Source organism: Lynx canadensis, chromosome B3, assembly GCF_007474595.2.
Source record: "Lynx canadensis isolate LIC74 chromosome B3, mLynCan4.pri.v2, whole genome shotgun sequence".
NCBI classification, from domain to species: Eukaryota; Metazoa; Chordata; class Mammalia; order Carnivora; family Felidae; genus Lynx; species Lynx canadensis.
In genome coordinates, this window is record NC_044308.2 from 80,606,604 (window position 1) to 80,619,176 (window position 12,573).

The 12,573-nt window shown below is 35.4% G+C and overlaps 1 protein-coding gene across 1 annotated transcript in view; it reads right to left on the reverse strand.

Moving 5' to 3' along the window:
• Window positions 1–2,762: 2,762 nt before the first annotated feature.
• The window catches only part of STRN3 (striatin 3), a 104,827-nt gene continuing 95,016 nt past the window's right edge, over window positions 2,763–12,573 (reverse strand). The window contains 3 exon segments of the mRNA XM_030318894.1: window positions 2,763–4,498; window positions 4,583–4,669; window positions 11,163–11,270. Of these exon segments, the coding sequence (XP_030174754.1) occupies window positions 4,329–4,498; window positions 4,583–4,669; window positions 11,163–11,270 (365 nt within the window). The 3' untranslated portion in view covers window positions 2,763–4,328.

Here is a 12,573-nt window from a genome sequence, read left to right on the forward strand (position 1 = left end):
TTAAACATTTGGCTTTAAGGAAAATCACTTATTGAAAATGGAACTGCAGGAAAAATTATTGTAGTTTGACCAAGCAATAAAACTGTTAGTGACTATTATTCTAAGCTGCTTTACTTTTATTATTCCAAGTCCTCGCTCCCTGGGACATGGTAAAAAATCCTACATTCAGTACTTTATGTAGAAAGACCAACCTGAATTTTTTCTTAAGATTTTTATATTTATTCATTCAATTGTTTATTGAATGGCTACTGTTTAGGCATTATACACAGCCACTACCAAGTTAAACAGCAGGAGATGCTCTTACTTAGTTCAACAAAAATGTTTTGTAATTAACATTTTTACTTAAACATGCTTGTAAAGTTAAATTCCTAAGAAAAAGGATCACAATGCCCTTAATATAGAGCTCTCCCTTCAGATACAGGTGTTGTCATCCCATCTCGCTTGTCTACAGGCAGAACCTGTCCTCCCCCTCAGCCACCTGTACATCCTAGCGCTCTCCCCACACACACTGATCCTATCTGAAACAACTTACAAGTTGACCTGAAATAGGTGTTAAATGGTCTACAATTAATACTTATACTCCAGTAAATCTCTGGAGTCCAGGGATTTTATAGGTGTGTAAAAGCAATGCAAGCAGCATGTATGAGAAAGGCAGAACTGACATTGCCTTGGACAATTTTACATAAAAACTTGACAAAGTATGGGAAGATAATAAACTGACCCTTTCCTATAAAATGCCACATATATCCACGTAACAAGAATTTTCATTTAATTAAACAGGGGCACCTGGGTGGCTCAGTCAGTTAAGCGGCCAACTTTGGCTCAGGTCATGACCCGCGGTCTGTGAGTTCAAGCTCCACATCAGGCTGTGCTGACTGCTCAAAGCCTGGAGCCTGCTTCAGATTCTGTGTCTCCCTGTCTCTTTGCTCCTCCCCCACTCATGCTGCCTCTCTCGCTCTCAAAAATAAAAAAATAAAATAAAATAGGTTTAAACTTTTACACCACAAATTCTTGGCTGAGAGTATCACTCCTTGAAGAATTAAACTCAAATGAAAACCCAGCCTCCAATCGTCTTTTTTTTTTTTTTTTTTTAAAGTTATGGCTTCCTGCCCAGTGCAGAGCCCAATGCAGGACTTGAACTCACGACCCTGAGATCAAGACTTGAGCTGAGATCAAAAGTCGGATGTTTAACGGAACCACCCAGGCACCCCCTCAGTACCCCTTTAAAATGCTTTTATTTTTATAAAGGACAAAGTTCTGAGTCATCTGAGGTAACCAGGGAAACTAACATTCTGACTTAAAGAGCATTAAGAGCAGAAATGACCCCTTTATTAAGTTACTATCAATTATTTTGTAAAAGCAGTAAAGTGTAAAGCACACTTTAGCAGGCATGCCTATTTTTCAAATATGCTATTTATAACATTTAATAAAGGTGTTAAGTGAGATGCTGGTCTTTAGTGGATAACTTACTTTGAAATGTGAGAAAAGTACACAAAAATAAAATATGAAAAAGGCAGAATATGATTAAATATTGAGAAAGTCAACATACTGAAGTTTGTATATAAAAATATTAAGCTTTATAAAGCACCATTTAATAGTCAAATGAATAATTTCCCAGAAGTCACAAATGGAAACACACAAAATAAGACTTTCTTTTTGCATCCTTTAGTCTCTTCCAAATGTTTAATATTGTAGAGAAAAACACGATCAAAGTAGAGAAAAGTAAACATATGTTTTAATTTTTATTCATTTCCGTTTCAATACATACCCAGAGGTGAATGTTTATGCACTGCAACGATGATAATCACATTTCAGTTAAACAGTAATGCACTGGTTTGGAATTGCTGCCGGAAACCATATTAGCTTTGGAAAAATTATAATTTCCAAAAACAAGAAAAAATGCCCCTTAATTGGTTAAGTTGAATCTTCAGAAAATCAAAAACAAAACAAAAAAAACTTTAGGAGTATTTCTGAAAATTTTTAGTGTTTCAGCAGTAATGACTAAAATGCACACTTGGATTATGGCAGAAGACAAAAGTTCACAATATAAACACAATGTAATTTCTTTTACCAAGTAGGCATCCAAATAGAATTTTGCCACCCTAATTTTTGGATAGAACTTAAGAAAAAAAAATTTTTAATTTTTTATTTTGAGAGCGAGACAGCAAGTGGGGAAGAGGCAGAAAGAGAGGGAGACAGAATCCCAAGCAGGCTCTGTGCTGTCAATGCAGGCCCTGATGAGGGGTTTGAACTCACCAAGTATGAGATCATGACCTGAGCTGAAGTCAAGAGTTGGACACTTAACCAGCTGAGCCATCCAAGTGCCCTTTAATGTTACCTAACTGCATTTGCAATTTCCTTCCAAGAAAAAAGATATTACCTTGTTGAGGAAAGAAGTTTTGAGACACTAACACTTAATATTATTCATAGGGACAACTTTTAATTAATGAGTAATGTAATACAGTTATTTTCTGAACTTTTTTGTGGAAACAGGCTAGACAGGAATGACAATACTATTAACTGAAATCCAGATTCAATAAAGGCATAGAATGTCTAAGGAAATGATTGAAAACTGTATCTCTGCTTTTCCTTTCGCTGTTGTGAACTATGTAACTTATACCAGTAGAAGACTTTTTTAAATTCCCAAATGGGGTGAAGTACTTAGAAAGTTATTAATACTGTTAAGTGTTCTAATCTTATTAGAGTCTCAAGCAATACCATGTTTAAAAGAATAGCATAAAAATGAAGGACTCACTGAGAAATCATCTCCATTTCCTAGTTTAATGATGGAGAGTAAAGTATTGCACTTTATTATTCAACACAAAATAATGTAGCCAACAGTAACATACAGGTACACAATTTAATATTTATTATATGCATTTTATATACATTATTTTTCAACAGCTGTACGTTTGCTATGTGGTACAATCTTAAAAATTTGCTGATTCATAGTTTGTAAAACAAAAACCTTACAAAACTCATCAAAACTCGCAAACTGATCAGAAAAGTTTTTGGAAGACTAGAAAAAATACTTTATTGTCTTAATCATGCATTACACAAACAAAATCTTTAGTTACACCATAAAATTAAGCACATCTGAAAAAATAAAATGGGATAACTAGTCCAAACACAGATTTCTGTATCCTGATTCAACTATTTTTGTATCCTATTTGTAATGCAAATACAATTTTACCCCAAATATTTTTAAACAAGATAGTTTTGTTTGGAATCATGGTAAACCAAGATATGCATCTGGGGGAAATCACCTTGGTTTGTAACTTAAACTATAAAATATTCCATTTTTAGTCTATTTTAGACTATTCAAAGAGTTCCAAAATAGATATACAGGTTCCTTTAGCACATTAATAAAAGGATATAAAGACCAACAAAAAGTGAAATAAATAATAGGCTATTAGCAAGATGGATAATCCTTGATAAATAAACTTGTAAATACAGTAAGATGTACAAAATATCACATAGTGATAGGATGCCAAGATTAGTTCATTTTTTTTTTAAAGAGTTCATCTGGAGTACTAAACCCCACTGTTTCATTTTTAATACACTTAATAGTCCTTGGTTTATATGAAGACAATTATGTGATGATGAAGGTGATTTAGCATCTTTATGGAAGGACTTAGCTGAGCTGTATTAGGCAAAAGAAGGAAAAAGTGTGGTTACACGGCAGCGGGTCAGTGAGATCTCTGTGTTTTAGGGTTGTATAATGCAGAAAAACTTCAATACAATCTTGAGCACTGTTGTGACAGGCTAAATATATAAAAAGACTTATAAAAACTAGAATTTTATCCAAACATTTTGTGCAACTAATGCTAAAATATTTTAAGTTAAATTTTCTTTTTTTTTTTTTTTTAAAGCAAAATAAGTTTAAAAGGGAATCTGTGGCATTCAACTGATAAACAGAAAATCACTAAGAGATGAAAAAAAGCTACTCTTGGAGCTCACTTTCCCCCAACAAGAGCACCACATTCCTAACCCTAAGGCAGCACACAGAGTCCAAAATAAAAGTCTTTTTAAGATCAGACTCCACATTGGCTTAAAGATACCTAAAAAACAGACATACGCTCAGTTCATATCCAGTACAGGCCACAAATAATGGAGTCCTTTTTATTTGTCCCACGAAATACAGTAATTACAATTAAATTAATGAGCCTGACATTAAGATGTGATTTCCACCAATTTATGCCTGCCTCGAATAGCCTTCTCCAGGCAGATCACATGTAGTGTCATATCAGTAACCTTGTTGATGGCAGTGATGCAGACCCTCTTTCTGTCCAAGCAAATCTGTTGTTGACGATGTGATTTTTGCCGATTCACACAAATACTTTGGCAAGGGCATCAGCCCCTGCACTGGCAATATATGCTTTTGATGGATGGAAAGCAACATCATAAATTGATTCATCTAATTTCTTCCTATGTGCTGTTATTTCTTGTACACATGTCTTGCTGTCCAAATTCCATAATCTAATAGAACAGTCATGGCCTGTAATAAAAGAATAAATGAAGTATGTTACTAGGTAATGATTCTTTTATAAAGCTTGTGGCAGTATAGTAAGTTCAGACTTACTTCCAGACATCAAATAGATTCCATTAGGATCTACTGCTAGACTTGTAACAGCATCCAAATGAGCTACCATAGAATGGATCATTTTACCTAAATAAAACATAACACAGAAGATAAAGTTTTCACAAATAGTTACCAACTTGAGAGATCAGAAACCATAACACAGCATCAACATAAAATAGACAATCACTATAGCAATATATTTTTATTGTGGTAAAATACACATAACATAAAATTTACCATTTTAACCATTTGGGAAGGTACCATTCAGTGGCTTTTAGAGCATTCGCAATGATATGCAACCATCACCATTATCCAGTTCAGAACATTTTCATCACTGCAAAAGGAAACCCGTACCCATTAAGTAGTCACTCCCTATTTCTCCCCTTCCCCCAAGTCCCTGGTTACCACTAATCTACCTTTTCTATGATTTAGCCTATTCTCGATGCTTCATACAAATGAAATCATACACGTAACATGTGGCTTTTTGTGTGTGCCTTCTGTCATTTAAAGGTTTTCAAGGTTCACCCAGTATACAGGCATACCTAGTTTTACTATGCTTCACAGATACTGCAGTGATTTTACAAAATGAAGATCTGTGGCAACCCTGTATTGAACAAATCTACTGGCGCCATTTTCAATAACACTGTTCACTTTGTGTCTCTGTGTCAGTTTGGGAATTCTTGCAATACTGCATGCAAACGTTTTCATTATTAATATATCTGTTACGGTCATCTATGATTGGTGCTTACAACCTAGTGAAAGCTCAGCAATGGTTAGCAATTTTTTTGCAATAAAGTTTTCTTTCATTAAGGCAGGTACATTGGTTTTTTAGATATAATACTATTGCACACTTAAGAGATAACAGTAAGGTATAAACATGACTTTTATATGCACTGGGAAATGAAAAAATTCATTTGACTCACTTTACTGCAAAATGGGCTTTAATGCAGTTGTGTGAACCCACAATATCTGTGAGGTATGCCTGTAATAATTTTTTGAAAGAATTTTAATTCCAAGGCAGAGCTTTCCCAGTTACTCCTAAAAAAGGCATCTGTGTGACAATCTGACAGTATCTGGTAGACAGTGAAAAACATAATGACTGTATGGTTGCATCCAAGGTTGAAGATCATGTAAACTGGAATTAAACTAAAAACAGGAAGAATCTTTCTCATTAAGAAATGTAAAGAGTATTTCATTTATGGGGTTCCTGATAAATAAATCACTATGGGATATATTCCTAACTAAAGATTCTACTGTTATCAAATTCATTTATCCTTTGAAATATTAATCATTTTGTACATTAGAAACAAGAAAGGGGAGAGAGGTGGGAGTATATCAGAGAAATTATTCTGGATTTCCCCAGATAGTAACAAAAGCACTGTTCTGGAAAACGGGATTTAATGAGTATCTTCAATGAAGATTTGGAAGAAAACAGGATTCAATGGCAAGTTAAAATTAAAAAAAAAAGTTACGAGTACAAAGTTGTGTTGCATAAATACTTTGGGGGCAGGGGAATTAGCCTCCGCACTGGCAGTATATGCTTTTGGATAGACAGAAAGCAACATCATAAATTCATTTATCCAAGAAGAGAATAAAATAGCAAATACAGATACTTAAAAAAATTTCCTCCCCTTTCACTCAGCAATGAGTCTTTACTATTCAAATGCTTGAGCTGCTCCTAATGAGAGGCCTTCTCTAGAATTCTAGTTACAATCATTTGCCATGTTTCTGGTCCTCTGATGACATTCCACACTGGAATATGAAATATATCTACTTTTGTTATTTGCTACAGCTACTGGCCTGAATATAAAACCACAACATAATCAAACGTGCAAAAAGTTACGCTGAAAAACATAAAAAGTCCTATCACTTTCTGGCAATACTAAGCATGTCATCAGTTAAGTACAAAATTAAGTCTCTCATCATTTCAAATGACATCTGTTGGTTTTTCACTAATACTAACAGAATAATTTTAGGGATTCTTCTCTACTACAGAAAAATCATTCAACATACTATCTTTAATTGCTTAGCCCAACACAATTCATCTATCAGTTCTAGAATCCATTCCTCACAATATGCCTATAAAAAAACCAAGTATGAAATTGTTGGCTTCCAGGACAATACTCTCAAATAATTAGGGGTTAAGCAAGATTAGCTTCTCTGAAAAAGTCAAATCTATGATGGTCACTCTTAACTCACAGATCTAGTGCTAACTTCTTTCCTGAGAATGATCCTGTATCTCTTAAATTTAACATGTATTAAATACAAAGAATTCTTTCATCCAAACAGCAGAAATACCCATTTCTTTAAGGGTACTATAATCTTCCCAGTTTATCTCCTGTGCACTAAATTAACCCTCACTATGAAAACCTGAGTCAGTTTAGAGTCAACCCTTCCTCTCCCCAAATACGTGGAATGCAAAACCAATTTGAATGCTGGGCTTCCACTGGTAACCACAGAAGTCACAAAACTTCTGACACCTCCCAAGAATTAGGATTCCTCCTTTCTCAACATATACTTAAAGCTTCTCACATTTAACCAATTTTACTTTTGCCTCATGCCTCTGCTACTACCTCTCTTCGCTGACCAAAATTAATTCTTTCCTTCTGTAACAGAGGCAAATAGAGGATACATGCAGTCACCTGTTCTCCCCTTCCTGGCACCTTAAGCCCTTGGACTTGGACAATCAATATCATGGGCCGCTAAGAAATGGGGACAAAAATAGGTATTAAAAAAACGTGGATTGCGGAAGCAAACTGAATGAGTGTGAATCCCAACCCTTTAATTTCTCTCTGCTGTGTAACAATGAACTAATTATATAACTTCTTTTAAGACTTTTATTTCAAACCTAAAATGGAGACAATAATAATATATCTACTTTACAGTTAGTTATAAGAGGAACAAACATGTTAATATATGTAAATCTAATAGAACAATGTCTCACTTGCAGCAAGCAATATAACACTAGGGTATAAATTCTAAGAGGACCAGACATTTTGTTTTGTTCACCAAGCAATGAAAACTATGCCAAGGATATGGCAGACACTCAATAAATTGTGAATGAATGAGTCCACAACAAATTCAGTATCTTCTGTTTCCAACTCCTCCATATTACTCACTTATACACCTTCTCCTAGACTATCACTAACTAAATCTCTCAGGAACAGTATATGCAACACAAATTTATATCTCTACCAAATTTTAAAAATCACGAGCCCTTAATATTTCTCTAGAATAGTAGAAACTGAAATTATTTAAAGTCAAAGATCTACCAGATAATGCAATTTAAATAATCTTTCTAAACCAATTTTATAAACCCCTACTCAAATATTTTAAGTGGTTTTCACAGTGTATAGTATAAACAAAAATCCATCATTCTTAGCCTGGCTCTGAAAAGTTCTCCTCCATTGATTGGGTTTCTCTTCTCCAAACTTACCTTTTTGGCGTTACCTATAAGAAACTTCTGTTCTAGCCCAAGTTTCTACCACCATGCTGACTCTGCTCAAAATATGCCCTTATCTGGAATTTCTTACTACCTTCTTTCCTTAAAACAACAACAACAAAACCTTACCATTTCTTTAAGGCAAAGACCAAACCCTTACTACGAAAACTCCTTTATCTAGCATGGCTCATTTTACTGCATGTACAAGTGCACACATGCGCGTGCATGTGTGCAAGCACACACATACATCCTATTTCCCCAAACAATGATAAGCTCCCAGAGAACAGAAACCACACCTTACACAACATATAGCTAGTGTGCATGGAATACAAAATGCTAAATATATTTTTGCTGTTAAAATCTAAGAACTTATTGAATCCATTCATAGTATCAATTTCTATAATGTTTGAGATTAAAAAATCAATTAAATATATTAGTCATTTGCCAGAATAATATTCTATTAGAAACTTAACTAACTGGCAACATCAGACCAGTTATGGAAATATTCTAGTTTGTCACATTTACTTTTTTTTATTTTTTTAATGTTTTTATTTATTTTTAAGACAGAGAGAGAGCATGAGCAGGGGAGGGGCAGAGACCGAGGGAGACACAGAATCTGAAGCAGGCTCCAGGCTCTGAGCTGTCAGCACAGAGCCTGACGTGGGGCTCGAACTCACAGACTGTGAGATCATGACCTGAGCTGAAGTTGGACGCTTAACTGACTGAGCCACTCAGGCGCCCCACATTTATTTTTTATAAAGTTTTTTTAATGTTTTATTTATTTTTGAGAGAGAGAGAGCATAAACAGGGAAGGGGAAGAGAGAGAAGAGAACAGAGGATCTGAAGCAGGCTCCATGCTGACAGCAGAGAGCCCAATGTGGGGCTTGAAGCCACAAACCGCAAGATGATGACCTGAGCTGAAGTCGGATGCTTAATCGACTGAACCACCCAGGTGCCCTTAGTTTGTCACATTTAAATGAATTAACATTTTTCAGGGAAAAGTTTCTTTGGAAACAGTATATCTGAACACAATTTACAGTTTAACTCAATGTTGTTATGTATAGTGTTTACCTGTGTGTGAAGTGAGACAGGATTTAAAATTTTTTTTCACATTTATTTATTTTTGAGAGAGAGCAAGACAGAGTGTGAATGGGGGAGGGGCAGAGAGAGGGGGCATGGCGGGGGGCACAGAATCTGAAGCAGGCTCCAGGCTCTGAGCTGTCAGCACGGAGCCCGACACAGGGCTGGAACTCATGGACCATGAGATCATGACATGAGCTGAAAGTCAGACGCTTAACCGACTGAGCCACCCAGGTGTCCCTAAGTGAGACAGGATTTAAAAATAATTTTTTCATTGTTTAGAGCCTATCGCTTTGTCTTTACATTACAGATAAGGTAACCAGACTAGTTAACAGAAAGAATAAATTGGAAGAATTTGTAAATGATCTGAAAAACTATAGGCTCCTTGTTATTAAATAAAATTTTATTACTATGTTCTTGATTTCTGCCAATAAAATATCTCTAGAGAATCACATTTTGCTGTTAATACACTACTAAAATTCCTGAACCTCCCCTTACAAATATAAATCCTCAATAGGTAATTAAAAAAAAAAATCTTGGGGCGCCTGGGTGGCGCAGTCGGTTAAGCGTCCGACTTCAGCCAGGTCACGATCTCGCGGTCCGTGAGTTCGAGCCCCGCGTCGGGCTCTGGGCTGATGGCTCAGAGCCTGGAGCCTGTTTCCGATTCTGTGTCTCCCTCTCTCTCTGCCCCTCCCCCGTTCATGCTCTGTCTCTCTCTGTCCCAAAAATAAATAAACGTTGAAAAAAAAAAAAATCTCTTTATAGGAGCACCTGGGTGGCTCAGTGTGTTAGGTGACTGACTTCGGCTCAGGTCATAATCTCACAGTTTGTGGGATTGAGCCCCATGTCAGGCTCTGTGCTGATAGCTCAGAGCCTGGAGCCTGCTTCAAATCCTGTGTATCTCTCTCTCTCTGCCCCTCCTCTACTCATGTTCTGTCTCCCTTTCTCAAAAATAAACATTAAAAAATTTTTTTTAATCTTCTTATAAATACAGTAAAGGAAATTATCTCTGTGCTTGCAGCAGAGGTAGATCTTGAGGCTTCATAAAAATGTTCAAAGAAATGATTTGAGAAGGTGTTAAACTGAGAACTTTCATATGAATATGAATCTTCTTTCCTGTGCAATATAGATTGTGAATATCCATTCTCTTCTCAACTTGTTCCACTGAGTTAAAAGGAACCTGTCCATTAGAGTGTTATTTTAACACAGGGATTTGTTGTTAGACTCTAAAGATTAATAATTATAACTATGTTCTCTATAAACTTCAAAGAGAATGTGTAGTTCTGATTTGCTGTCTTGCTTAATCTATTGCCCTGCAGTAGGGTTGCAATTAACATTGAAGTTTTTTACTTGGAAATCCTTCAATACCCATTTTAACTTCTCAAAGAAGCTTCTCTAGCTGAGCACAAACAGTAACTTATGTGGTATTCTAATGACAGATGAAACAGGTCTATGGCCAAATTAAAATTTATTTTGACTTCTATATAATTGGTAAGTTTCCTTATAAGAAATGGAGGGCCCACTATTTTATCATTTCAGCTGAGAAATAATTCTAACAGCATATTTGAAATGTCCAACACCAGAAAGAGACCTCTTCTGCTATACTAATGCCCAACAGAATATGTAGAAAAAAATTCAAATGGATGAGTTTATATTTAACATGACATGAAAAAATCGTTAACAGATAGGCAAGGTATTATATATGCTTAAGAACAGAACTTGACATGTAAATAAAACAAAAATCTTAGTTAAAATGGTTTAACTTAGCAATCTTGAAGGCAAAAAGTCCATATGTCTTACATAAAAGAACAGCCTTTAAAAAAAAACAACAAAAACAAAAAAACAAACAACAAAAAAAAACTAGCCTTTGTGCTCAGTGCAGAGCCCAATGTGGGGCTTGATCTCACCACTCTGAGATCAAGACCTGAGCTGAGATCAAGAATCAGACACTTGATGAACTGAGCCACCCAGGCACCCCCACCAAAATAGCATTTTTGATCATGTCAAATTTACAGTATTATTAATAAGACTAAAAAGAAAAAAAGACAATCTACTTACCCGTTTTATTATCAAAAAATTTGATGTGTCTATCTTCATGAGCAGTTATTGTAACAGGAAGTGTGGGATGACTTACTACTCTGTTAATGTGATTATTGGATTGTAAACCTGAAAAATAAAGGAAGATAATGCAGTAAAATTCAAACCTTCAATTAAAAACTGGATGATGGTTTTTTTATTCTTACCAAAAAATAAGAATCATTTAGAAATTAAAGCATTTGTATAAAATAAAAACCTGAGAAAACCAGAGCCGTAGAGAGATAAAGTTTCTTTAAAAATACATGTTTAAGCTATCATGTCCTATAATATGAATAGTACTAACTTTGAGTTTAGGAAAAGTTAGAAGTACTTTAATGCAGATTGTCAGTACAGATGATTTAGAATCTTTTATTTGTTTGAAAGAGAGAGAGCAAGTGGGGGACAAACACAGGAAATCCCAAGCAAGCACCACGCTGTCAGCAGGGAGCCTGATGCAGGGCTTGATCCCATGAACCATGAGATCATGACCTGAGCTGAAATCAAGAGTTGGATGCTCAACCGACTGAGCTACTCAGGCACCCCTAAATGATTTAGAATCTTAAAAGACTCACAGTAATTATTACTTTAAATAAACAGCCCATAAATGAATTATAAACATTTAATGAAAAAATGTGTAAGTAATAATTAGATGTTTGCAAGGAACAATGCCCATCGTACCCACATTCACCAAAAACAAAAAAACAAAACAAAACAAAAAACACCACAAGAACAGGAATCAATGTTCTTAGGGATACCTTTCTTTGTAACCAAACTCTTAAAGTTTTTACTAAATTAGAGAAGGATCAAAATTCAGAGGCGCGTGTGGGTGGTTCAGTTAGGTTAAACATTGGACTTGTGATTTTGACTCAGGTCATGATCTTACGGTTTGTGAGATCAAGCCCCATGTTGAGCTCTGTGCTGACAGCATGGAGCCTACTTGGGATTCTCTCTCATAATAAATAAATGTTAAAATAAAAACTAATGGGAAAATATCAACATTATTAGATTTAAACTAAATCAGTCATTCCACATATATATAAGAACTCTTAACTGAACTTAAGATACATTACCTAAGAGGGAGAAAGGGAATAGAGATGAAAAGACTTCTCTGAGCATAATGTGGAGATTTGACCATGAAACCATTTAAATGGTTTAAATAATAATAAAGTGATTATTTTTTAAAGCACTCACAAAAAACACAAGTTAACTTAAAAGAATGTAACTGTAGGGGCACCTGGGTGGCTCAGTCAGTTAAGTGTCCAACTTTGGCTTAGATCATGATCTCACGGTTCGTGGGTTCAAGCCCTGTATTGGGCTCTGTGCTGACAGCTTGGAGCCTGGAGCCTGCTTCAGATTCTGTACCTCCCTCTCTTTCCCCCTCCCCTGCTCGCAC